The 27,635-nt window shown below is 38.6% G+C and overlaps 1 protein-coding gene across 1 annotated transcript; it reads right to left on the reverse strand.

The window, feature by feature from the left end:
- Positions 1 to 144: 144 nt before the first annotated feature.
- On the reverse strand, positions 145 to 24,760 carry LOC122081159 (oligoribonuclease). Its single transcript, XM_042648150.1, has 8 exons — positions 24,438 to 24,760; positions 22,578 to 22,712; positions 18,146 to 18,222; positions 10,048 to 10,129; positions 9,850 to 9,905; positions 6,601 to 6,687; positions 4,708 to 4,798; positions 145 to 560 (listed from the first exon to the last, which is right to left on the reverse strand). The coding sequence occupies exons 1-8, from the start codon at positions 24,550 to 24,552 to the stop codon at positions 439 to 441; spliced, it is 765 nt and encodes a 254-aa protein (XP_042504084.1). The 5' UTR covers positions 24,553 to 24,760; the 3' UTR covers positions 145 to 438.
- Between the last annotated feature and the right edge of the window lie 2,875 nt (positions 24,761 to 27,635).

The raw sequence follows: 27,635 nt of genomic DNA on the forward strand, positions 1-27,635 counted from the left end.
AGCACCAGGTTAGAAGTATGGTCACCAAGACCTGGTTAACTGGATAAGTCACCGGAATGATCATCCTTGCCTTGGTTCTGTAGTTAATTTAAAGCAGGAACTAAGACTAGCTACCAAGCAATACTAGGAAAATTTAGAAAACTATTGACAGCCCACCATTGTATGGTTTTAATAAAAAAATGTCTTGAATTTGCAGTTACAGGATCAATCAACTCAGCAATCCTTTTTCCCAACAAGGTGAGAGAGCACTCGTCTATGTCAGAAATATAAGGAAAACAGGAAATTGATTGTTATAGCATGTACCAGATATAGAGGATGGGCACACCAACTTCGGCAATATTTGGAAAATTTAATCTCCACTATCAAAGCAAGCAATGTTGTACAATGCCTTGTTCTCCTTACTGCTTTACATCCTTACAGCTTTCCAATGTTTTGTTCTCACTTCTTGGACTTGGATGGTTTGAATATGGTATCCTTGTAGTATTTTAGCTCTCTGATGCTCTCTTTGATGTCATCCATGGCTCTATGCTTGTTATCCTTCGAAGGAGCTCTTTTGTTATCTATAAGAAAAGTAATTGCCTTCAGAACAAAATGCATATAACATTTAAAAGGGTGTTTTTTTTTTGGTGGGGGGGGGTGCGGTAGTGGGGTGGTGGGTTGGTTGGTTTGGGGGTATGCCCTTAGATAAGGCCTTATTTTACTTTTCTATCAAAATGTGCAATATGCATTTGGATGGCTCACATAGCAAAGTGAAATACATATGGCCAAACTAACGATTGAATTGATAAGGCATCAATGGTCCACCAAGTATATAGTTTCTGGACTTGCATTTTCAGCTTTCAAACCATTTTGTCAGAAGGTTGACTTTCAAAGATTTCACCAAGTTTCATGCAGGCACATAGTGAAATGACTTTGAGGCTCAAGCTTACATGAGTACACAGAGATGAGGACTAATGCCACAAATTTGAGCTCCAAACTGCAACAAAACAGATGAAGAGGATATCTAGATCGGCCACATGTCATTTAGTGGCCCATCTCAACTTGAATATTAGCATTTACCATTCAGCAGCATATGATCAAACGATGAATTTGGGGACTTCTCAACAGTCAGGAATGGAAGTTATAACGCGGAAAAATTGTGGGGGTTGGGGGAGGGGGTCACCATTCCCCTTAACAAATGGCATTGTAGATTCAGATGGGGCAGGAATTTTGTTAACAGGCGGACTCCATGTCCCCTGCTCACAGTCAAGCTTCAGCATAATTAGATTTGGACTAGTGGCAGAACAAAGTTTTGAAGAAACAGGGAAGAACAGGGACTACCAAGAGAGTATACAGGGATACGGATGTGATGCATGGACATGCATGGGAGGTCCCATATATATGACGGCATGTGGAATATGGGTCTGAAATTTGACGCATGGCCACTTCATACCATCCCCTAGATTCCCACCGGTCAGAATTACCACATCACTCTTCCATGTAGCAAAAAAACATAGGGAGTGCTGATTTGGATATTGGGTCCGAGCATGGTGAAACTTTTTTCCCAAAAAGGGGGGTGGGGGTGGAATCCCATAATAAATGGTATTTGAACCATAAAACCATGAAGCTTCAGAAATGGTGAAATACAAAACATGGATTAAGGAAAGCCAGATGATATGGGATTAGAGCCAGAGCTTCACATAAAAAGACAGACAAAAAGATCAACTTATAGGAGTTTGACTGATAGCAGGGGCTTCCTCGCCTAGGCCCCTCTTTAACCTCAATGAATCAGACTCTGGTCATCATATAACAGAAGCTTTACCAAAAATCACACATTCTGACCTCTTTTATCATCATGGACACCTTCCTACTCAATGTCGAGTCAATGATGTAGATAAAAGCACGAAGAAGAAGAAGACCAGAATGGAATTCAGGAAAAAAGGTATTGTTCACAAGTTATTGTTCATGGAATACAGTTCACGTGAACAATGATTTGGGTCCATATTTTCCTTGTGTAAGAATGCTTTTTAGAAGATCTTGGGGGCCCCATTGAAGATAGCAAGAGAAGGGAGATTTTATTGATGGTTTAGTTGGTTACTACTTAAGTTTCTATTTGTTTACTTACTAAGTATCCATGTTTGTTTAGAAGGCTAAATTCTATACAGCCTTACTAGCCTCTATTTTCAGTTTTTAGAAGGTAGACTAAAGTTTTATACTTTTACGTAATAGCAACATCGGAGTCTTAGTTTCTAATTTGTATTATTTCTAGAAGAAAGAACTTAGAATGGGCTAGTAGTTTCTAATTTTGAAGCCCAAAACAAGCCTGTGGTTCTGTTTTCCCTCAAATATTCTGCAGCAACTTCAACTCTACTGATCTGTGTATTCAGCCACCAGTTGTTGCTGCTCTTTGGAGGATCTATTCCGTACCCAAGGACCTCTCCTTGATGCTGTTTTGGTGTACATCTGATGGCTGAATTTGTCTACAGCACATTACTCACTAATTTCTGAACGTACTTTCTAATTTCATGTCCTGTCCATATCTCAGCATCAGGCCATCACATTATGCTGAGATTTGGAGGATCTAGTCACCACATTAAGACCTCAATTTGATGGGAGTTAGGCCCATCAAGTGGCTGTTTGTTGGTGTTTTGTTTATCTTCAAATTGCTGGGGTTTCAAGGCCTTACTACTGCCTGCGATAGTCTTGGCCTGATTTGTTTACTGCCTATATATATATATATATATATCAGGCCTGGCTTAGTTACCGAATTTACAGTCCTAGGACTGATGCAGTTGGACGCTGGAAGGGATCTCTTTGATTTGGGGTTCTTTATTTACTTTCCTTTATTGGTTAGAAATTAGATTGGCAGTGTTTTATTTAGATTTCATTTTTATTTTAGTTGCTAAATAGGTTAGTTTCCATTTTACTTAGTTACCAATTTATGCTTTGATTTTCCTTTTTATAGCCTTGTAATTCACGAGTGAAACTCAGTTATTTTGAAGAGTTGAATGAATTTGAGAATTATGTTTTGGTTAGAAACGATGGCTGCCATGGGTGGTTTCCATCTCTCCTCTGTCTCTTTATTTCATCTTCTTCTTTTCCCCTCTGTTCTTCTTTTCTTTCTTTTCCTTCTTCTCGCTGGTTTCCTCTCCCAGCCCCTGTTCTGGGCAATACTTCCAGCCCTAGTGTTGGGGCTCGATCTCTACAAAAACACACCAGACCAGTTCAAGATTTTTGGGACTCATTCCTACAATAGAAACGACTCACCATACACAGATCCAAGACCAAGTTTGGTTTCTACCGGAAGCTCTGACCAGAAGTTCAGATCTGGTTCTGTACCTGCGATAGACTGAGTTGCAGAACAAATTAGTTCCTACTGGTGGAGTCCATCACTGCTGGTTGTCAAGTGCATCCGATAGGGCTTGGGGTTTCGATCCTTGTCCTAAACTTGCAGATCCAGCAACTCTGGTGAGGGAGTTCTCTCCTTTGAAGGTTTACACTTGGTTACCGTTTTGTGTTCTATCGTGAAGAAGAAGAAGAGGATAGGGTTTCTGAAATAACAAGTAAGGACAGTTACTTTACTTTACAAATAAACCCCTTATACTGAAAAGTGTGTTCTATTAGTTCCTCCCTACTTTATCAATTACAGAACACCTCCCTCTTTTAATTTTCCTATTTCTGTCATCCCTATCACTTGTTATAATATCAGTAATGCACATGGTTGTTTCTGAATTTATAATATTGCCCCTCAATCATTAAATTGAGATGTTTAGTCATCCTTGTGGGCCCTAAGTGATCCGATTTCGATTTTTGTTTAGCCTGATCTTATATATGGCGTTTACTTGCTGTTGGTAGCTGTTCTATACTGAAACTGAAGTTAGTGTCTGAACTGGCTGTATTTAAGATCCTACACTGGGGTTGAGTCACTTGTGACTTGGCTCTACATTAGTTAATTTTAAAGTTCTCCCTCTCCATCCAAAACACCAATGAAAAAGGAAATTCTGTGGAAGGTCAGTCATAAGAAGAAAAGGGCAAATACCCAGAAGATTCAAGAAAGGACAACCTGGACTCTCTTAATGTTTACTAAATGTGCTGAGGGTGGTAAAACAGCAGGCCACCAGTCCATCCATTCCTCCTTGTAGGAAGTCTGGACTCACTTCCTCACCTGTAGTCTGCCTTAGCTTTCCTTAATGACATCTGTATTTGACATCATAAAAGAGAGGTGAATTTCTGTAGCATTCTTATGTTGATGTATTGAGCACAAAGGGAGGAAGCTATAACAGGATCTATAGGAGTAGTTCATCACCTTCCACAATGAGGGTGACATACGGAATCTGTTGACACCATATCAGAAAGAGAGAAATTACTTTGCCTGTGAGTGCTAGGCTTCTTTGCCTTCTCGAGGCTCTACCAATCTTTCTTAAAACTTCTTCAAAAGGTAATATCCTTCTTCTAATCCGCAAACATTTAATTCCATTGAAGACCGAGGTCTAGGCACTGCCTGACAGACAGTGAGCAAAGAGTGGAGCCAGAAGGAATTTGATCTAGACTAGGTAATTCACAGTGTACTGTGATGGTGGATTTTTATGGCAGATATTTGGTCCTCATTAATTTTTTTCTACTTTCTGCTTTTGCCTCATCTACAAAATCACCTATTCATCTAGAAAGATAATGAACATAAGAATATCAGATTCATCAAAAGGAAGTAATGAAAAGATAAATTGTTACCTCTAGGGAACCAGCGGATGCATAGAGCCTTAACACTGCTAACGTCAACAAGTACGTGAGAGAAAAGACTGGCCAAATCTGGCATATATTTCTGGCAAGAAAAAAAGTTTGCATGAGTTAGTAAAGAAAGCTTAGGGGAAAAAAGAGAAGAATTCTCTAAGAACATCCTAGTCATTTGAAAAGAGACATACAACATATGTTCTTAATATGAGTGTTTGGGCAAAAAGATAATCATATTGAGGGTAACTTGTCCAACGTCAAATTTATTAATCTGTGTTACTTTGTTGGTTAAAAGGACGATGAAGGGTCCAGGAAACTTGGGCTACTTACTTTTCAGGAGCCTCTATGAGAAAAACAAAAACCTCCAAAACAAGGCTTTCAAAGAAACTCAACCCAACCCCAACAAGGCCTAATTTCATATGTTATGGCCTGCTTACTTGAAACCCAAAGACCTGATCCCAGAAATTTTCCTCAATCCTTGGATCCAAATACCCTCAGGGAGGTGTATTTCATTAATTATAGGACCGAGGACTCCTGCTAACAAGGTTAGCTTACCAAACCCAATTTAACAGGGAACACCCAAGGAGGTGTCCTCACAAAATAACCATCCAACCCAGTTGCTTATTGTTAGTTTAGACAAAAGAAAGGAAAGAGAAAACGAGAGAGAGAGAGAGATTTAGCGGAAGATAGTCTCTATCGCATGATAGGGACTGATCTCTATCTTCTTATTAAATAGACTACTAAACTATTACAATATGAATAGGACAACTGTCCTAATATGACTAGGAATAAAAAAACATAATGTAAATCTAATTAGTCCAACTAATCCTAGCTGGACTCTAACACTCCAAATTAGAATAGGAGAACTAATTACTGCTAACAGCAGTCCTACTCTAACTAGGACTTAACTTCCTAGTTAATTTAGGGAACTAACCAGAGGAGGAAGGGAGGAGTCTGCACAACCCGCAAAACTCCTCCTCCTCTCTCACGATAGTCTCTAACACATATATTGTATGTTAAATGGATATGTTTGATGTTACAGAGATAAAGATGGTCATCTGATTGAATTGCAACATTGTATGCCTCCAAGCAATAGGCTTCTCATTACTCGGTGCCTGTATAAGTGCTAAACACACAATTAATATCAAGCTTTTTCAACATTATCAGTCAGAGCTTGAACCTCCTGACAGTAATGTTTAGTTATTTGATGTCACTAGCTATAAAGACCTACTTTTCCCATCAGCAAACCAAAATTAGTGAGGTCAGTACATTTATTCCTCATAATGGAAGGAAGCAAGACAGTAGTTCATTGATAGAAGAAATAAGGAAATGGTCCAATTTTGAAACACCAACAGACAGTAAAATAAGAATATCATGCATTGTACTCTGGCCTCTGGAAGTTCCCATGAGATATCCAGTACCAGGACAAAAACTCACTTACATGATAATAGAAACCCCAACTAAAAAATGGAAACTAAGTAATCTAGGCAATATATCAAATATAGAAACCACCAAAAGAAATCCTACAAAATATACCCAGTACCCACCCAAATATAATGAAAATAAACTAAAGATTACATCGTACGTTGTCTACCAGCCCTTGCCAGACCAGAAAACTGGTTTAGGACCGGTTCTTGGTTTGGGCCACCATAGTGGGTCATGTCTGTCCAGCCAGGCCATAGCCCCTACATCAATCTTTGCCCCAGTTTGGTACAAGAGGATCAATTTTAGCCATTTAAGCTTGTTTTGCACCGACTATGGCTTACATATAGATGCACAATGGATAGCAAACCAAAGACAAAAATAAAGCAAAAGTTGCTGCAGAGTTCTGATTCATTCAACAGGGAACTGAAGTAACAAAGAAGATACAGGACATCGTATTGTTACCCTTACCTTTAAAAATTGAAAATCAACATAAACTGAATTTCCTGCTAGAAGAGGTGTTAATGTGCCAACATGTTTCTTTACAAATTCAATAACCTATAAGGCACAAAAATACAGAACAAAAACCAATAAGAATCAAAAGAAACTAACATCAGAGGTAATTGAAACAATGAAAGATAAGAAAATTATGACAAGATATCATCAACGCCAACATCAGAAGAATGAGATTTGGATAAACAAAACGAACAAGAGACTAGCAGAGACGTGGGGAGGAGGTTCAGGATGGGTGCTCTTTTTTCACCCCAGTGGTGTGATGATGGGGACAAATCCAGAGCATCCACCAAGAGGCAACCCACAACTATAAAGATTGACCACCTGTAGGATACACATCTGCATCCGATTGAGTACCCAAATTTTAAACTATGGCCTTTCAAGTTTGTCTTTTTCCAAATAAAATTCTAAGGAAAGGATTCGGCACAAACCTTTGAAAAACTAACTTAAAGCTCTGACTTCTGCGGTAAGCAAGCCTACAAAATATGCCCCTTCTAGAAAAAAAAAAAAAATCACCTAAAGAGAAGCAGGAATTAATATGCGTCACCGCACCACCACCATCACCTCCTACACCTACACCACTACTGCCACCACCATCACCATTGCCACCACAATCGCCACCGCCTCCACCGTCACTGCCACACCACCACCACCACCTCCTACTCCACTGCCACCACCACTGCCCATGCCAAAATTTGGGGCATCGAATGAAATTTTGTAAATTTATATAAGTTCCATATACAAAAATTAATATGCGCTTATCAAATGCATTTCTTTTTTCTAGTCCAGAAATAAAAATTACTATATGTTATCAGACACGTTTTTTTTCCCAGAAATACAAAAAGTCATTTTTGGATAGAAATTTAGCCCAGAAACAGAATGGTTATCATACAGGCCCAAAATGGCCTTCGTCATCGGTGCCCGTGATACTTTGGCGGAGGTTTACCAGCCGAGACTTTGACGCAGATAAGGGCAAAGGAGAGCCCATAAGTTTTGTTGTCCAGAGGGGCTTGCCAACGACAGACCCTAGATCCTAAGCCCTTGTTCACACCAGAAATAAAGCGAAAGGCCAAGGAGGGTGAGCTAGAGCGGAATCATTCTACACGCTTGAGACGTTGAAATCTATCGCATTGCCGGAGAACAATCGGTTTCCTGCCGACATACCAATGTGCTCCCCCTAGAGCGTGGGCCTTTTCTTCCTCGGAGAACTTGAAGATGAAGAAGCCGTTGTCCAAGAGGTATGTATCCAGTAACCCCTGACTTTCCATTGCTTGGATAGGGAGAGCTTGAACAATATCCAGCAGTGGTTTGTTGCCAACAAAGTGGCCGACCAGACAGTTGTGCCATTTTTTGTGCTTCGGAGGTCAATAGGTCTGAAGGGTATAGAGCCACTTTCAAGTCTCCGAGCAGGATGGGGGGACAAACTGAAGAGAGAGGCCCCCTCCCAAAGGCATATTAGTCTAGCCAAAGAGGGAGGTCTAGGGCACACCTCAATAGGGGATGGGGGAGGGAAGGCAAGGAGGAGGGTGGGAGGAGGGGATTGGGTCAAGGTGAGGCAGAGGGGAAGGGAGTGAAGGGGACCCTAGTGGTGGAGGCACCACCCCAGGGCAAAGAGACATCGCAGAGATATGAAAAGGATGGTGAAACAATGTTTTTCACTGAAGGCCAAAATGTATTTGGCTGAAACAACACAACACAAGGTCGAAATTTGTTTCAACTGAAATGATGCTGATTTTTTTATTCTCCTGTTGTTTCTTCTCAGCCTTGTTGAAATCAGCAAAATTTCGCCGAGATTTTGGAAAGACTTTGAACCATGGTCTGCACGTGTTGGGGGTGTTGATATACATTGTTGTGTGCCCTTCCTAACCACTCGAGCTTTTAGGATAAAGGGTAGTAACAATGCTGTGATCCTATTTCTCATAAATAGTATGTTAGTGTTAATGTGACATTAGTACATATTTTTCTGATGAGGTTTGTGTCTAAGAGCATGTGTTAATTCCTCGTGTCCCCTCCTCCTTCACCTTGTTAATCCCTTTTGAAGGAGGATCTTCTAAGCCACTTTAAGTGTACCAGCAGTGCTCCAAGGAACCATGTGAAGCTACATCCCTGCAGCCCTCCCCATTGTCTGAGCCCTTATCTAGAACTCCATCATCCCCTCTATCTGATCTTGATCTGTCAGTGGCTCTTCGAAAAGGTGTGTGCTCTTGTACTCAAAGTATCTAGTGCTTATCTTATTGCCAACTTTGTATCTGCGTCTCATCTTACATCTTCTATTTGTACCTCTGCTTTCATTCATAAAACCTATCAATAAGCACTTTCTCAACCTAGGTGGAAAATGGCTATGGATGTAAAGATGGTTGCGCTCGAAAGTTGAGACATGCGAGCTGTAAAATTTTGAGATATCTTGAGGGTGCTCCATGGAAATAGATTGTTTGCATGCCCCCATCGACACAGATTTTTGTGGGTATCTTCATGTTAACTGAGCTATAGCTGAAGGTGACAGAAGGTCCACAACTGGTTATTATACTTTTATTGGTTGTAAACTGGTCACTTCAGAAATAAGGAGCAGACTACCGTGTATAGGTACAAAGCAGAGTTCGAGAACAGAGCTATAGCTCATATTTTCTTGTTAATTGATGTGGTTGAAGTCTCTTGATCAAAGCCTTGTTGACATGTTTGCCAAATCCTTGTTTCGAAGTGTATTTCTCCAAGGGTGTTCCAAGCTGGGCATGAGTGATATATTTATACTCTTGCTTGAGGGAGAGTGTTGAGATGTACCGCAGCAGTTTTCCATAATTAACTATTCTGCATGGGTGTCTTCCACATGGGTGTAATTGTAATTATTGCTAGTTCAATTTATTATAAATAAATGAGAGAGATCACCAGAGATAGGTTTTCTGTTTTTCCCATCTGACTTTTCTCTTTTTTCATCTTCTTCTCTCTGTTACTGTTAGTATAGCTTCTGATTTAGTAACAGAGATCAGTATTAATGCTCCTGTGCTTTAGAAAAGAAGGAAAGCAACCATCCCAAACAAATATTGCAGAGGTCATCCATATTGTCATTGACAACAATTTCTCATAAGCTTCTAAATTACTTCTAGTATATGACTATATTTAAAAAAATTAACTTTCTGAGTCCATACCTTCATATGTAACATATATTAATAGACAAAAAGTAAGTATGGCAGATAACAAGGTCTAACAAACCTGCTTTTCAGCTTCCCGTTCATTGACTGTACTTTGAAGCACTTTCTTTGTCAAACCTAAAATGAAGTCAAAACATTAATAGCAATTCCTAACTATATATAAAATGTGGTTATGTCCATTCCTTAGTAATGGAAAGCAAGAAATGAGACAAACTAATATTGCATCAACCATGAAATGCATACTTGATAAGCCACTTACCACTAGATGCATGATGATTTTGACACCACTCTCCCATATTATCAAGGTTTTCCTTTGGTTGATGAATAACCAAATCGGGACCCTAAACAGAGAAAGCAACTACTTTAGTTTTTAAAGGTTGACAGGAAAACCAGATTATCTAATACTAAGGTGCAATATTGCTGGAACTTGCAAACCATACAACATTTACCATGATTTACAGGATTAAACCAAGATATTTGAATTCATCAGAAAACAATAAAACATAAAACACTGGAGAAACCTGTCAAGCATGTATATAATCATTTGACGCCAGGTCTTTACCCTCCTGCAGGCTCACTTATCTATGCAGATATATGGCTGGCAGTTTTATTAAGTACAACAAGATACAATCTTCAACATCAACAGATAATGAAACTCTTCATTACACACTAACAACATCAACCATCTTAATGGGAAAAATAACCAAAACAATGCAGTCCTGTGCAAGAATCGGCATTTGAAATTAGCTTTTGCATAGGCCAAAGCAAAGGCACTCCCAAAAGATCCGAGGCTTACTGGAAAACATTGCAGGAACCAGAGGCAGGCACTTCAACGCTTAAAAGCATGAAAGCATTATACAAATCTGAGAAAAGCAGAAGCTCTAAAATCAAACAAGCAAGAAAGAAAATACAGAGAGGAAGGAGACAAAAAAAAAAAAACCTGACACCCCCCGCCCCCCGCCCCCCCAAAAAAAAGAAAGAAAAAAAAGCAACTCCTCTGCACCACAGCCTAAATCCAAACCCCAACCTGGCTACATCAGCAGAAACCCAATCCTAACCAGAGCACCAACCACTAGCAACCACAACTTCCCAGCAACAATAACAACAAAACCACAAAGTGGGGAGGGATTAAGAGATGAGTATGAAGAAAGAAGACAAAAATAAATAAATAAATAAAAAGATAGCTATATTTAGTGCTTAAGGGACTATAACATAGCTGTCATGGCATCTAGGCAACCCAAGGCATTGAAGGGGACCTGGATGCGAGGCGACACCATCACAACTATGATGGGAGGAGTTTAATGCAAGACCTTTTCAAGATCCATTCAATGATTCCAACATGGCAATTGACAAAAAAAGTATAAGGTGGCAAGCTGGGATTTGATTGAAAAGAGATTCGATGCCTAAGGTATCAGATCAGAACCTGCAAGCTTCGCAATAGAATCCATTCTGTGTAACTAATAAGAGATTGGCAGGTCTCCTCCCAAACCCCTTCGCAGAAAAACTTATCCTTCCTTGGATCCATCCCCTGATGACTCCAAACTCAACTTTCATTGTCATTCTTTACCAACTGACTCACTTTAATAATGGGAATGTTCAGAGAAAATGCAGGAATTTATGTCCCATAAAAGAGGATGACTCCATGCATGCAGAGCTCAGCTAACTGTTATTTATTCTCAAACTCTAAGGCATTTTCTCTACCATCGGGCCAGATGATTAAGCAAATCTAAGCAGTAGTAACATGGCAGATAACTTATATGCCATGAAGGTTGGCCCAGACCATTCAGGAAATCAATCACTGCATCCTCCAAGAACATCTAGTCCCATAATAGGCATAGTATTAGCATTGACACAAGCACCTATTTAAGTGTATCAAGTAATGTTATGATCCTATATCAGTAATATGTAGGTCTGATCACACATCGGTTCTGTAAGGGACTTAGTGGGGTTTGATAAGGCCTTAGGCTTCTTCACCTTATGAGACAGCTTTTAGGGACGAGTTCTCCTGAGGTTCATATCAATGGTATCAGAGCAGTCAATCCTCAGTCCCTACCTCCTCCACGGAAGGGGTGAACTTGTGCCAGAGTGGAGCCACTAGGAAAGGGCTACCCGCTGCAATGTCAGAGACCCTGGAGCAGAGTCTAGCCACCTGAAAAGGGCTACCTGGTCCAGAGTGCACAGCTGTAGACGTAGGTTCAGAACCATGGTGGTCTGTTATGATCCCATATGGGGGTTTGATCCCACATTGGTTCCGTAAGGGACTTGGTGGGGGTTGATAAGGCTTTGGGCTCCCTCACTTTATGAGCCATCTTTTAGGGATGAGTTCCCCTAAGATTCGTATCAGGTAGCTAAGTTTAATGTTATCTAATCTCACACATAAATGATTCCTTTCTTGACTATTAGAATTTGATGATCAAGGGAGTTTCTGCAATGGTGGTAGAAATAGATCACTTGTGCTTTAACCAGATCTTTAGGAAGATCAAATACATTGCATTTTTGTGGAAAATCTAACCAATTGGAGTTCAAAGGCCTTGCTCAGCTAACATGCCAAGGCACAGGGTTGCAACTGACACAGGAATATAACTGTTTGGGATATAATCTTATTGGCATAGTTCTCTAGCTTTTCATGGTTTGTAGGTTCTTTTGTCATCTTTCTACCTCCATTTCCTCCCTTCCATCTTTGGTTCATTTTTAATGCAGGTTCGGTCCAACAATTGGCCCTGTTTTGATATCTATTGTGTATATGCTTTTAATTACTTGGTTTTATTTGTAATGTGCCTAGTTAGTATTTACTTTGCTGGGGCCCTCTTCCAGTTATATCTTTGGAAGGCTTAGAAGTTAAGCAGTTTTAGTTTGCTAGTTTATCCCTTGTGCACTGGGAAGCTCTTTTTATAATCCAGAATTATGTGGTTGTTTGGACCATTAAATTATATACCTGCCTGTTTGCAAATAACCCTTCTTTTTTTGGAGTGGTGTTTTTGTTGGATCAAATAGCCTTTTAGTTTATTAAGATTACATATCTTGTTAGTAAAAGAGGCAGATGGGTTAATGTTGTACTTGGTTGAGATCAATGAATTCTTGTATGGATCTATGATGCTGTGACAATGTCATGCTTATTAGTATCTGACGATACTGACATGTATATTAGGTGGCAAGGTGCGAGGCAAAGGTGCCCAAGTTGAGTGCCATATCCCAGATATATCTCTATCGTCTAGGTCTGGACATCTGGGCAGCTTTAAACATAATGCGACCGGTTGGCTTTGATCTAAGTAACGCTTTGTTGTAAAGGCAACGCCTTGACAACTATGCTCCCACAAGGCAACTGCTAGAAACTTGATCTTTTAGACACATTTTTTGGAGTCAATCAAGTTCACCAAAATTATGTCTCCACTACATGCGACAAGATAATATGTTTTCCTTTTTAGGCAAGCTGTCGTTCCAAACTTGTTCTTTCTCATATTTTGAAGGGGGGATCATTAATTGTTTGATAATGTGAGCTATCATGTGAAGCCTGATATTGGAGGACATGATCTAGCAGATGAAAAGTAGGTCTGTTGTTGTGGTCACATTTTTTAATGGATACAACCAGAAAATGAAAAGTAGGCATGCCATTGTATTGTTTTTGACTCAATTGTGTCCTAAGAACCCATGAGGTATCTTAGGTAGTTTTGCATAGCTTAGCGCTTATGGTTGAGCACCTGTCTTACTGTTGGTTAAGCACTAGCCTTAAGTGTGTGTGAGACACTTACCTAGAATGTTACTTTTGCATGATCAGGTATATGGTACTGCTGTTAGGTTTTTCTGTAAAGTGCAGATAGCTTGAGAACATGAAATGGTTTATGGGGTTAAATTGGGCATTGTTAATTCAATGAAGCATTAAAGCTGTAGTTTGATCAGTTTGAGATATTTATTAAACAGAATTTGCAAATATGGTAAAATTCTATTCTCCAGCTAAATTAGGGGAGCAGTAAGCAGCTCTCCTACTGCTTTGTCTTAACTTTACATTTCAACTTGAAGCCTTATAATTATTTGTGAGAAATAAGCAATGATATTAACAAACTGCCAGTATTCCCAATCAATTGCTTTGCAAGCTTAAGCAACCAAACTTTTTCACTCTTTTTTTTTTTGGTGAATAAATAATTCATTACAGAAGTGAAGAAAAAGAACAAATACAACTCCCCAAAAGGGGGAAAGAAAACAAGAAAAGAACAAGGCCCATCCTAGGAGGATGGAGCATACTGGATTGAAGCTAGGCACAAGTTTTTTAAGAGAAAAAGCGAATACTACAAACATGTAGAAATAACGTAGATTTTCTTGAGCCCTCGTCAACGAAGTCTGGCTCAATTCTTTTCTCTCATCTTATGCCTGCTTTGACCTTCCGGGCGTCTCTGATCACTCTCCCATCTCCCTCTATGTGCAACCTAACATATCCTTTGGTCTTAATCAAATTCTTTGATATGTGGGCCCTTCATTAGGGCTTCCTTCCATTGGTGCATGAATCCTGGACCATCCCTGTCCCTGTCGATTCCTCCCCCCTCATTGTGTTCGTTAGAAAGCTCAAAAATGTCCAAGGGGCTGTCAAAATCTGGAACTCCAACACCTTTAGCAACATCTCTACTCGTGTCTCGATTTGCCAAGAAAAGTTGGACAGCATTCAATCTAGGCTCCAACTTGACCTTCATAACCTCTCCCTTGTGGAGAAGGAGAAGATGGTCTCCTCAGAGTTCTCCTTCCTTCTTGCTCAGGGAGAAAGTTTTCTCTGGCAAAAATCTAGAATCGAATGGCTCGAGCTTAGTGACTAATTCTGCTTACTTTTATAGAGCGCTCAAGGCCCATACCAATGCCAACACCATTTCCAAGCTCCTCTCCAATGTGGGTACGGAGCTTCTGCCGCATGAGGACATCAAATCTGAGGCCGTCTCTTATTTTGATAATCTCTTCCATCCCTCCCCCTCCCCCCTTTTACCCTGGATCTCCTTAATAAGTTCATCCCTGACCACGTTCTCCCTTCCCTTCATACCATCCCCTCTGATGATGATATCTTGGTGGCGGTGCTCTCCCACAAATCCAACGAAGCCCTTGGTCCTAATGGATTTAGTATGGGTTCTTTGTCTTATTGGCATATCATTCGGGATGATCTCATCTCTGCCATTAGGAGATTCTTCTTGAATCTGAGCCAAATAAAAGGAATCAATCATTCCTTTCTTTGCCTCATCCTTAAGAAAGAGGGAGCAAGTTATGTCTGACTTCAGACCCATCTCCCTTTGTAACCTTCTTTATAAATTCATTGCAAAAATCTTGACTAATAGGATTCAAACTGTCATTGACTTGCTTGTCAACGACAACCAATTGGCCTTTATTGTTAGTAGAAGCATAGCAAATAACATCATTCTTTGTCATGGGATTCTCAAAGGATTTTACTGTAAGTCCCATTCCGCCGTTGCCTCTTCAAAATCGACATGCATAAAGTATTTGACTCTATTCATTGGGATTTCATCTCCCAGGTCATTCTGCAAATGTCTTTTCCTCCATCTTTCGTCCACTGGATCCATTCTTGTATTTCCACCCCTTGCTATTCTGTTCTTGTTAACGGGAGTCCTTCCGGTTACTGCTTTTCCTCTGTTGGCATCAGGCATGGATGTCCTCTTTCCCTATTCTTCTTCTCTTTAACTCTTGAGGTCCTCGCTCACCCCATCCAGTCCTCCACTATCCATCACCTCATCTCTCCCATTCCCAAATGCAAATATCTCATGCTCACCCACCTTGCTTTTGCTGGTGACCTTATGATCTTCTCAAAAACAGATCCTTCTTCCATATCCAGCATTATGTCCTCCCTCCACCTCTTTGAATCCTTTATGGTCTCCGCATCAACCTCCTCAAATCTAGCCTCTTTCTTTCGGAGGTCTCTAGTACTCCTTGCTAAGCCAATCTCCTTTTTCTCACTGGCTTCTCCCTTAGCTCTCTCCCATTCAAATATTGGGTCTTCCCCTGATCTCATCTCGCCTTTCCTCCCATCATTGCTCCCCCTTGCTTGATCTTATGAGGAATAGGCTCCAACTCTAGAAAGGTAAGCTACTCTCCTATGCTGGCTGCCTTGTCCTCATTAAATCGGTCTTCCAGTCCTTGTACCTCTACTGGTTTGGAATTTTCGTCTTCCCTTCTGCCACCTCCAAAGCCATTGACTCTCTTCTCTACTCCTTCCTTTGGAAAGGATCTGAGCCCTCCAAATTCCTTCATCCAATGAGCTGATCTAATGTTTTCCGCCTTAAATTTGAAGGGGGTCAAGGCTTAAGACAAGCCGCGGATGTCAATGGAGTAGGCATTCTTAAGCTCATCTGAAAATTGTCTCTGAGCACCCCAATATTTGGGTCTCTTGGTCTACTCCTCTCCCCTTTAAAATGGTACCCTTTGGTCTGCCTCCTCTTCCTCTAATGCTTCTTGGATTTGGCGTAAAATCCTCAGCTTTAGGCCCTTAGCCCCTAAAGCTTTCTCCTATGTCATTGGCAACGACTTGTCCTTCCCCCTGTGGTTGGACCCTTGGCACCCCTCTTGTATCCTCCTCTCCCAGGTTACTCTAGGTACCATCTATTCTTTAGCCTAATCAAATCTGCTTCGATGGACTCCATTCTCTCCCTTGATGGTTGGTCACCCCCCCGGTACCCTCCTCCCCTTGCTGACATTTGGCCCTTCCTCCCTCCCATCCCGTCGGGCCATAAGGTAAGGGAGGACAAGATTATTTGGCTTCCCTTAATGTAATGTCGGATCACAAGTGGTCCAATCCCAGGTAGGATCTTTGGTAAATTCAATAAAAATCAGATTCAGTGACATATAGTATGAACAAAACAGAAATAAAAAAATAAAGGGAAGAATGGGAGTAGGGGAATGGCTATCTCAGCCTAAGTCTCTCACCCTTAGCTATCTAAGCTGATGATCATCCTTTCTCAGGGAATAATTTTGCAGACAGTAAAAATAAACTTTCACTCAATCAAATTCGTGTTCAATGTTGTAGCCTGACTAAGAATTAGAAGTAAGGCAGGGGATCACCATGCCAGCAGCGTGGGACGGAATCCTCATGCCCAAACAATGGGGGAATGGGATGTGGCACTGCACGGCTCGTCAAGAGGAAGGTCACATATTAGAGAAGAGAGAAGGTGAGAGGGATTACCACACTGCCAGTGTAGGGATCATTTCACCTCAGAAGTTAAGTAGACCGTATTTCCTAATTCTATAGAAGAGATGTAGCCTCCTATTGATTAGAGTTGAATAAAAGAAATTTGAAGCGAAGTGTGTGAACGTATCCTTCTCTCTCTTTTCTTCTCACCCCCAGCAAACTGATCTCTCTCAACTTGATTTCTCCCCTCCAATTTCTTCTCCCACTTCTCCCTCCCTCCTTTCTACAGCTGTCTTTCTTCTCTATTTGGACAGAATCCTTTTCCCTCTCTTTCCCCATAGCAGGCTGCTGGAATATCAGAACCAGCAAGATCTTAGCCCCCGGTTTATCATGAAACAATTCAGATTTGGGCCTGTGGAGCTGCCAATCTGATAAGATTCCTAAACAAAAATCTAGGATTGGTTGGCTACATCAATTTGTATGCCACTTTCAATAATATAAAGACAAATAAAACCATTATCAATCATATTGGAGGAAAATTATAGACTCCCATTTGGTAATTAGACCAATAGCTAGAGTACCCATGGAATAAAGTGAGGATGATATGATGACCAAATCCCCTAACATAGGGCTCTACTTTATAGGTTGCTGGATCAAAGTAACTATCAAAAGCATGGGTTTCTATTTTTAAAATTCCAAGAGATGGAAAGAGACTGGCAACAAACCAAAGTCAAACAACATCAAAGATGGATATATTAAATTAGGTCCAACTATGAACAACAACAACAACTCAGTCTTATCCCAACTAAATGGGATCGACAATAACTCAGCCTTATCCCAAACTAAATGGGATCAGCTACATGGATCCTGATCAAAGGGTAGCAAAAGAAAAATAGACGTAAAAATTGGTAAAAACACACCTAAATGGGGTCGGCTATCGATTAATGCAAAAAAGTGATTGGCTGAATAAAATAAGGTGCCGGTTGCCTACATGATGCACCAATATAGAAAATAGGTATATATAAGATATAAAGAAAAGGCACCTACTGCATTAAGCAGACAACATCATCAGTTAAAAGTAGAGCACATGGCATGATGCCTACTCGACAGTATAGTATACTAGACAGGGTGCATACACAAAGCAGATATATAACACAGACGTCCAACTATGAATAAAAGATAAAATAATAAACAATGCAGAACACACGAAAATAAAAGAATATTATGAAGAATAAAATAGAATAACCTCCACTGATTTGGTCAAACTTCCATCAGTAATAATGCAAGCAATCTCCAATATCCTGTCCACTTCAATATTCAAACCTATAGGGGCCACAAAAGCAAACAAGTGGTGAAATCAATTTTTATCTCATATTTTCAGCAATAATAGAACATTATAACACCATTAAACATAAAACTGTCAACATGCTTGCCAGAATACAAGCAACATAGCAACACTGCAACCCATAACCCATCTTTCATTTCAAAAGGGAAAAAATGTCAATATATATTACAAACGTCTGAAATAAACATAACCTGACCTAATGTTCTTTTTTGAAATATTAATCTTCACAACTACAGGCATTATCTGTGGTATCGTAGCATATTCTTCCTACTACATATTCTTATTTTTTCACCAATTTTTATCTCATATTTTCAGCAATAATAGAACACTATAACTGATTAACTATTCAACATTTAACTGTCAATATGCATGCTGACCTTTCATTTCAGATATCCTCCCACATCATGACCATGTGGGACCCACACTAACACTCTCCCTGAAATTCGGGCCACTTGTTGACGAAATCGTTTCCTGCGCCATCATTGGTGTGGCGTGGGAGATTCTCCCCACACTGTCGGCATGGGGATTGTTTTCCCAAAAAAGTTATGGAAGAAAGAATGCTACCCACAGTGTGTCTACACCTAAACACAACGGGTGTGAAAAGACCAAGCTGCCTTGCTCGCCCTCCCATTGGCCCACGCGCTGGTGTGTACTTGCGCCGGCGGGGTAGCATTCTATTGCCCAAAAATTATATAATACGTCTAAAATAAATATAACGTAACCTACTTTTTTTTTAATATTAAATACGTCACATCTACAGGCCTCATCTGTGGTCTCGTAGCATATTCTTTCAACTACATATCATTTTAATAAAATATGTCAAAATATATGAATTCTAACAGCATAACATAGTTGGCAAAAAATAAAGAAAATGCACAATGGTCCCATATTTTTATATTTTCTACAATTCAAATTATTAGAGTAACCATGCACAAATATATCTATTGAATTAAACAACTGGGCATATAAATTTATGCTTAGAAAAGGGACAACATTAGAAAGAGGTCAATCAATTTCAGAAAATCAGAACCAGCAAGAATATTACTTTTACACCATTGTTGCAATGCTATATAGTTTAGAATACTATAAGCACTTCAATTACAGCAAGGGAGTTGAACCATCAATCCTTACTGAAAAAAACTAAAATTTTTATTAACTTCATTGTTTATTAAAAGTACCAATAGTTGATATTACTTTCTTGCACAGTCGTCATGGCGTCGCCAAGGCGGCGATTTGGCGTTTTGGCTAAAAAAGAAGTTCATGGCAATGCTACGATTTACGTGACTCACAAATGGCGGTCACCATTGGCTGATAGGCGTCGCCATGGCACCGCCATGGACGCCAGGTCCCGCCTAATTCACTAGGCGGTCGATTTTTTGTAAAATGCAAGGTGATTTTGATAAGGTTATGTTGATTTTTGATATCTGATGTTGCTCAATGTTCATTTTATATGTTATAGGGTATATATTGTAGGCTTGTAGCATGCTAAATAACTTTAGAAAATAGGAGAAATAAAAAAGTAACATATTAAATAACTTTAGAAAATAGAGAAAATAAAAAAAGACACATGGGCGATTTGACCGCCATGGCAATGCCATAACAGGCGATTCATCGCCAAATCGATTAGCCACCCCTCCACCGCCATGGATCGATTTGACGCCGTGATAACTATGCTTTCTTAGGGGCAAGAAGGAATAAATTGAGAAGGTACTTCCTACAATCTCATATAGAAAGAGATAAATAGTTCACAGGTCCAGAACAAGGCATCAAGTATCAATATTTCTCAGCCATATTGGTCCAATACATATCGCAATAGCCAGTTTGGAAACGATACCATGCGATATGGTACAAGAAAGAAAAAAGTCTTTTATGTACCGGGGTGTATTGAACCTTATATGTTGATATGACCCAATAAGGGTTGATACACCTTAGGACATCTCGCAACGACCTGCAAAAAAAACCCACCTTGGAGCTTAGATGTGCTAAAAATCGAGCTAGGGAAGCATCCTAGACTCAAAAATGACTCCAATGGATTGATAAAACACAGACTTTTTCACATTAAAGGCGAGGAAATCATAGATCCAAGTGGAAGTCCACGAGTTGAGGTACCCCAAAAATGCTTCAATTTATCCATTAAATACTTGTTTTTGTTGCTTCTTGTAAAAAAATTATATATATATATATATGCAATTATTAGAATTTTTTTCTCTCTAAATGCAAGATTATTGTCCCTACAAATTATATGTTTACAGTGGAGTGACTGACCTATGATCCTCCCTGATTTCATGTCTTTTTAGATATTTTTGTTTTTTACTACTTTCACAAAATTTTGGGAATTTGAAGAAAGACCAAAACAAAATGGGGGTGGAAACAGGAAAAAAAAAGTGTAAAAATTGGTTGAAATTTTTATAACTTGTCACTCTTGCATAGATCTATGAATCCAGAATCCACATAAATATTAGGAGAGATGAGGGTAAACATAAAATATGAAAAGATGATACAGTTAACCCATACCCATGTCTTTTAAGTTTAATGAGTCAAATTTGCTGACAAGCATCAGATTTTGACTCTGTTTCCGTGTACATAGGAGGCTGGTTTTAGGACGATATCCCATAATACCAAGGTGTGGGCTGCGTAGTATTTGGAAAAAGAGAGAGGACATCTTTCAAGGGAAGATCCAAGCCAATCCAACGAATTTGCTGCACTATTGAATCAATCCTGTTAGATTGGGCATGCTCTACTAAGCAAGGCGTCAAGTATCACTGGGAACCGTATCAGGAAGCTGGTCTTAAGAGATGTCTCAGAGTCAGCAAGATGCTAAGAGATGCTTCGATATGCATGGATAAGATTATGGTATAGAAAAAAAATTAGTGTTTTTAAGCATTATGCCATAAATAAATATTAATGATATCCAACCAATTTCAGGTTCTCTCTTCTTCATGGCATCTATGTGATTCAAATCTTCAAATGCAATATAAAACCTACTAATAAATAATAAGAAACAATTAAGAAATAATATTTGGAAAAGAAAAAAAAAATTGCATATTAAGATACCAGCTTAAATAAATCCTAAAAGCTTCAATCAAGCCAAGCACTATATAAATATAAAAATAGTAAAGTTACTACTAACTATTAAGTAACATACGTTAAGTATTTATACATATAACCATGCTATGATATTAATATTCTACCAGCAATATATTAAATAAATCAGATGTAGTATGTAACTATTAATAATAAGTACTTAGCAACAAATATAATTAGACAGAGCTAACAGGTGATGAGAAAGATACCTCCACATTTCTAACCTCGGGAAGAGCTGAATGTGATATTTTAAAAAATCATGGGAACTATAAATCCATCCAGGAAAAAACACATATATACTATTTACATAAGAATATTACATTTAGAACAAGAAACTGAATTTTCCCCAAAATTTCACAATATCCAGTTTTGGGAAAGAAAAAAATCCAAAATGTCGGAAAATCCATGGTTTTTTCAAGAATAATTGCATAGATCTAGGTTAGCTTTGCCAACCCCATTGAGTCGGGATAAGGCTGAGTTAAGTTGAGTATCTAGGTCAACTTTCTAGTTTAGTTGTGATACTTGGCAATAACAAGCAAGAAAACCAACATTCAAGCGAACCAAAAAATATTTTTTACATACTTCAACCCACGGCAGCTTTGATGTTTGATATCTACTTTGATAAGCTTTAATGCAAAGCTTTGCTTTAGTGTAGATAGGATCCACTTAGGTTTGGGGTTTAAATCATAGGTAAGCTTCCTTCAAAAACTGAGATTTTAGGATTATGACAGCATGCGCATCAAGTGCATTCGGTCAGTATCAAACCGTATCAATCCTTACTGGTTTGATTACATAAACATTTTTTATATATCAGTCCTGTATCATATTGGTAAGGGCCAAAACAGATATGCATCATATCAATACAGCCAATATGCATTGATACTCAAAAACCTTTCTACCAAGGATTCCACCAGAATTAAGAGGACTTATTTCAGCTAAAGTTGGACCACTATATTTTGATGGACAACTGGTTTGCAGGGTCTTATTTTGTAGTTACCATTACTACAACACTAAGGTCCTGGATCACATAATAGAAGTTCCCAGCTTTTACTCTAGGTCGAGGATTAAAGCAGCTATAATGCAAATGAAACAATGTCAATTGACAAGTTAACACTTAGTATAGCAGATGAAAAGGGTTATGTGCAATTCATAAGTTAATGACTCTAAATAGTTGTAGTTAATTCTAACAACTCCAAATATCTGATGCTACTGGTGAAGAAAACTAAAATATGAAATCAAAGATGGCTACCAGTCATTTCTAAGTCAATCCACACAAGTGGTAACTTGTATTCTCCCGAAGCTGTCGTTGAACTCCGCTTATCCTCTTTGTTGTCTTTCTCCACATTCACTTTTCCAGAGCATTTGTCACTGTTTTTACCCTTATCTGTACCAAAATCCCATCAGTCAGCTTAGTCAGTTGTATGCAACAGTAACTTATCGTCAACCAAAAACATCAATAATAACTAAGACTGCAACTAGCCAACTATAGATCCATGTGGTTCAGTCTTTGAATCATCAAGGATTCATATAAAATTGCAAAACCATGTTCAGATATAGGATAACTAGTGTTATAACCGTCAGAGGACAAAAGAGTGAATTTCCCATTATAATCGGATGATATCAAGGATCTACTATAAGCCCATATCTCTTGGCTTCAATGATGGTTGACTTACTAGACACATTCAACACAAAGTTCCATGGTGTAGACCATTCATTAACAATATGGTTTTGGCTGCTGAAACAAAATTGCCAAATTAGAATCATGGAGGAACATGCTGGAATCAAACAGTTTTATCACTAATATAACTCAACACAGAATATGTGAAATGCAATGATAGCAAAATTAGAATGAAACCAATAGGATAGAATATGGATGGTACAGAAATAACATAGAGTGAGAGTTTTTCTAGTTTAGGGCCAATGATAAATAAAGAAGGAGAAATTGAAGAAAATTATGCAAATATAATCAAAGCTGGGTGGGTGGGTGGCTCATACCTTCAAGAAGTTATATTCAAATTGAAGTTGAATTGTATTAGAGAATCAAGTGATGAAATAGGAAGTTCTGTTTAGTATTCTACTGAAATATTTAACACAAAACAGTAAACAACTTAGAAATGAAATCATTGAAAAGGACTTCTTTTCATGCGTCATCCTTCTGAGCTTCCTCTGAGCTATGCCTTTCTTTGATATATCTCTTTAAATTTAACGAATTATCTTAACCGATCTCACTATATGAGGTGGGAAAAAAAAAAATAGGCCATTTATTGCAAGAGTGGAAGTTGTTACAAGTTTGAATTACAAAATTCCGTTGCTCAGATATAGAACGGCAATAGGAAATACCAGGTTCCTTGAATTGTCGTCTATCCCTCACTCTATTCTAGTTTGAAATTCTAACCTAGTCAACTATTGATTCGATCAGATTACTTCAGGTTTTTATGAAAATATCAACTTCCACTTGATTTTGATGGAATTCTGTACTCTCATATTATTGGTCCATTCTACACTCCCAATACTCCATAGGTAAATCCGTACAGCTCCTACCTAAGCTAATGAAGCTACCAAAGAAACAGTAGGTTTTTCCCCTAATCAGCACTCTTTACTAATCATTCTGAATCCCCCAAATCCTATCTCATCCACTCTGAATCTCTGTTTTTCATAAGCATTATCAACAACATTACTGCATCCAATTAAAATCCCTAATTACAATCCATTTGCAACCTTAGGCACTGTAGTTAGAATCAATGATCTTGTAAGCGTAAGCACTTAAGGAAATTTGTTCAGGTCTGAAGACCAACATGCCTCTTTAGTTTGTGTTGCCCCACATCATTATCCAACAAAATTTGTTCAACGAATGGAAATATTAATGAACTAAAAATGGAACACTGAACGCAAAGAAACCGAATCACTGGCTCTTTATAGATCTCAAAGAGTTATTTTATAATCTCATATCCACTGCAAGATACTCACATTGCAAACACCAAAACGAAGAACACTTCGACAAACAACCTACCGAAACAAAAATCACGTTTTCCTTCTACCATTTACCCCAAAAGAAGAAAATACATCATTAGAGAAATCAACGGCAAAACCAAAGATAAATTAGTCTAACCTGCTTTAGTTGAACTTCCTCCATCTTTAACAACAGCATCAGAACTCGTCTCCGCTTTATCATCTTCAACATCCAGTTCGAGCACAGAGAAAGCATTTAGAAGACGATTCATCATTTGAGTAACTTGATTGAAACAATAGGAGATACTAAACTAAACCTCTCCTCTCTTCCCTCATCCTCTCTGAACCTTCAGCTCCACTAATGGCTTCGCAACAGCAAACAATAGTGATCAGAAGCAGAAAATGTGGAACTGAAGATCAAAAGGAGAGAAAAGTGGAGATATTGTGGAGACAAGGAAATCGTAAGAACCAACAAATCGGAGCTTGCCCTATAAAATATGGGAAAAAGATTTCTGTCCGGTAGTGCAGCTCCTACACTAGCTCCCTATGGCCCTTATTTGAACCAAAAGCAAAACGTTGATTGAGGCACATAATGTTTTCGAAAACGTGTTTTGTCGCTTTTACCCCAAAAACTGTTTGACAAATCTATTTTGTTTCATCTAATTTTTGAAATATAAATAAAAATTTATGCTTATTTCTATGTCTAGAAATGGATTTGAATAAATGGTGAAATAGGCATAAATTTATGCTTATAAATCTATTTTTTATTTATTTTTCTAGAAATTGGTGAAATCGAACAACTTTATCAAACGTTTTTTAGGTTGTTTCTCCATTTTTTTGAACAAAAAAACATAGAAACGAAATGTTGTCAAATGGTGTCTAAGCCTCATGAATCGATTATTGAATCGTTGGTAGGGATTGAAGTTCGAATTCCCCAACAAAACGCACACCGAACCAATGAATCTACTCAACCCTATTTAATTCGAGAAACAAGTTTATCAAACACCAAAAATCCGTTTATGAGAATCGTTTTTGCTGTTTTTAGACACATAATCAGTAAAAACATTATCAAACGGTGTTTGACTTCATGTAGGTGTGGGGCCCACACTCCCAGGTAGAGAACACTTTGAATGGTTTTGATTCTTAAATCTTGGTTCAATAAATTGAAATAGTTTGATTGCCCCAAGATAAAATAACTTTAGGGATAATGTTTTTTAACCAAGAGTGTAAGGGGATGTACTAGTATTGGGCCAAAGGGAACACATCTCAAAGCATCGATAGGGTGGGCATTCCCACTTTTCATGGGATTGGGACGATTATTTCACTCAAAAGGACCAATGGGAAAGCATCTAAAAATATAAAGAGGGTGGGCATTTCCACCTTTCATGGGTTAGGCCCGTTCACAAGCCTTTATGTCTAGGCATAGCCACTACACTCTCACACAAAAAACATTCTTCTATAATTTTAATAAGAAAAAAATAAAAAAAAATCTTGAGAATAAATCTCCCATTTAATCGAATATATTTATTGTAAAAGAGTTTCCAAACCTTTAATGCGTGATAAATCTCCCATGCACTCCAATTGCAAAGCGAGAAATACTATAAAAACAAAACATTAGCCATGTGGAAAACACTAATATTTGAACAAATAGGCCCACATAATATTGCAAGATTTGAATATATTCTAAAAAGTCAGTTACCCAAAAAAAAGAAAAGAACACACCCTAGAGTCTACACTCTACAGTAAACCAAGTAGGCCCAAAGTGTTTGAAAAAAAAAAGTAGCCAAAAGTGAAAGGGAATGAGTTTTTCGTCCATCCATAATTTTGCCACCCTACATATCTAAGCACAAAGGTCACGCAATCAAAGGGCCTTCAATTCCCCATAAAATATATTTAAAAGTTACATGAAAAAAAAAAAATTAAACACCTTATATTTTTTTTTTTTTTTTTTTGGGAGAAAATTCATTCAAATAAAGAGCATGAACAACACAAAGTTTGGATGCAAAACTTTTGAAACCAAAGAATGGAATATAACATTTTGTTACATGGAATCGACAGGACCTTCTGGACTAAGGTTTGGATAACACCAAAAGAATCCTTAGTGTTGTAGACACAACTTACTAGGTGATTGGGTACATGACCATGCCCCCTTTCTTTTTATTTTCTTTTTACAAACATTTTTTATAAATATCCATTTATGATTATTAACATATTTATATATTATATACTTAATATACATAGTTGGGTTGGGTTGGGTTAGGTTGGGTTGAGACCTCAACCCAAGCCTAGTCCAATTGGCTTCGAGTCTAAAATTCTCAATCCTAGCACATCCTAGGGACTGAAATCTCAACCCAGGCCTTGTTTTGACTTAGGGTGGGTCGGGGCAGGTTTAGGTTGTTCAGGCTTTTTTGACAGCTCTAATGGAAACAAAGTCCAGTCTAGTTCCCCTCCCCCCTAAAAAAAAATCACACACACACACACACACATTTAAGGCCTCAACTTATCTTGCCATGCCATGCCTTCGTGCGCACATGTGAAAATATACCCCAAACCCCATAGGCAAGGGATCATATTAGATATTCCTTTCTTACAACCTTATCTTGTAATTCCCATTTCAATATATGAGCCTCACTTTAATCTCTTTCATTTTTAATGTGGGAGTTATATCAAAAATTAGAAAACGTGGGACTAAAATTTCCTCACACAAATGCTTTGCTAAAAGAGAGAGATAACCTTACGAAAGACACAACAACTAAAACATCTTTTCTAAGAGGGGAAAAATGATATTTTGAAATATTTTTGATCTTAAGTACATTAAAACCAATAACATGTTAGCATTCAACCCTAACGAAATCCATCCATATAATGTTACGTCAAATGGGTAACTTAAAACCCGAAGAAGAATATAATATGGTGAACCATATAACTCGATTCCTTCAATGGCCCTTCAACGACAGTGACGATGGGGGATATGATAGTCTACCGGGCTCCGAGCCCTAGTTCTCACTATGAGATCATTGAAATCCCAGGGAGCCCGCAAAAAGTTAGGGGAATCCCAAATTCCTCCTTTGAACTCCCACTTCTTGAATGGAGAAAACTGATTGTACGGAGAAATAAGAGCATTGAGTCTTCCTTATTTTAAAGGGTAAGAAACCTTGAAAATTAGAATTCCTTATTTTTCCTCCAACTGGAGAAAGGTGAATTATGGACTGACATCAAAATAAAATTTTTTTTAGTATTTTTTTTTTTTGGGTGGGGTTTCCTTTCACACCCGTGTACTAAATCCGGTGATGGAGGGTGCTGGGTTAAGAATATGTAAATAAGGGAGTGTTTTTTTGTGTGTGTGGGGGGGGGGGGG

This window comes from Macadamia integrifolia, chromosome 6 (genome assembly GCF_013358625.1).
Source record: "Macadamia integrifolia cultivar HAES 741 chromosome 6, SCU_Mint_v3, whole genome shotgun sequence".
NCBI lineage: Eukaryota > Viridiplantae > Streptophyta > Magnoliopsida > Proteales > Proteaceae > Macadamia > Macadamia integrifolia.

Bases quoted from the DNA above. Each gene is read 5' to 3' on its own strand.
- LOC122081159 (XM_042648150.1), bottom strand. From the start codon at position 24,552: ATGATGAATCGTCTTCTAAATGCTTTCTCTGTGCTCGAACTGGATGTT. The intron at 10,130-18,145 runs GTTATTCTATTT...TTCTCTGTTTAG, and splicing joins GTTTGACCAAATCAGTGGAG to GGTCCCGATTTGGTTATTCA. The intron at 9,906-10,047 runs GTAAGTGGCTTA...ACTTCATTTTAG, and splicing joins AAATCATCATGCATCTAGTG to GTTTGACAAAGAAAGTGCTT.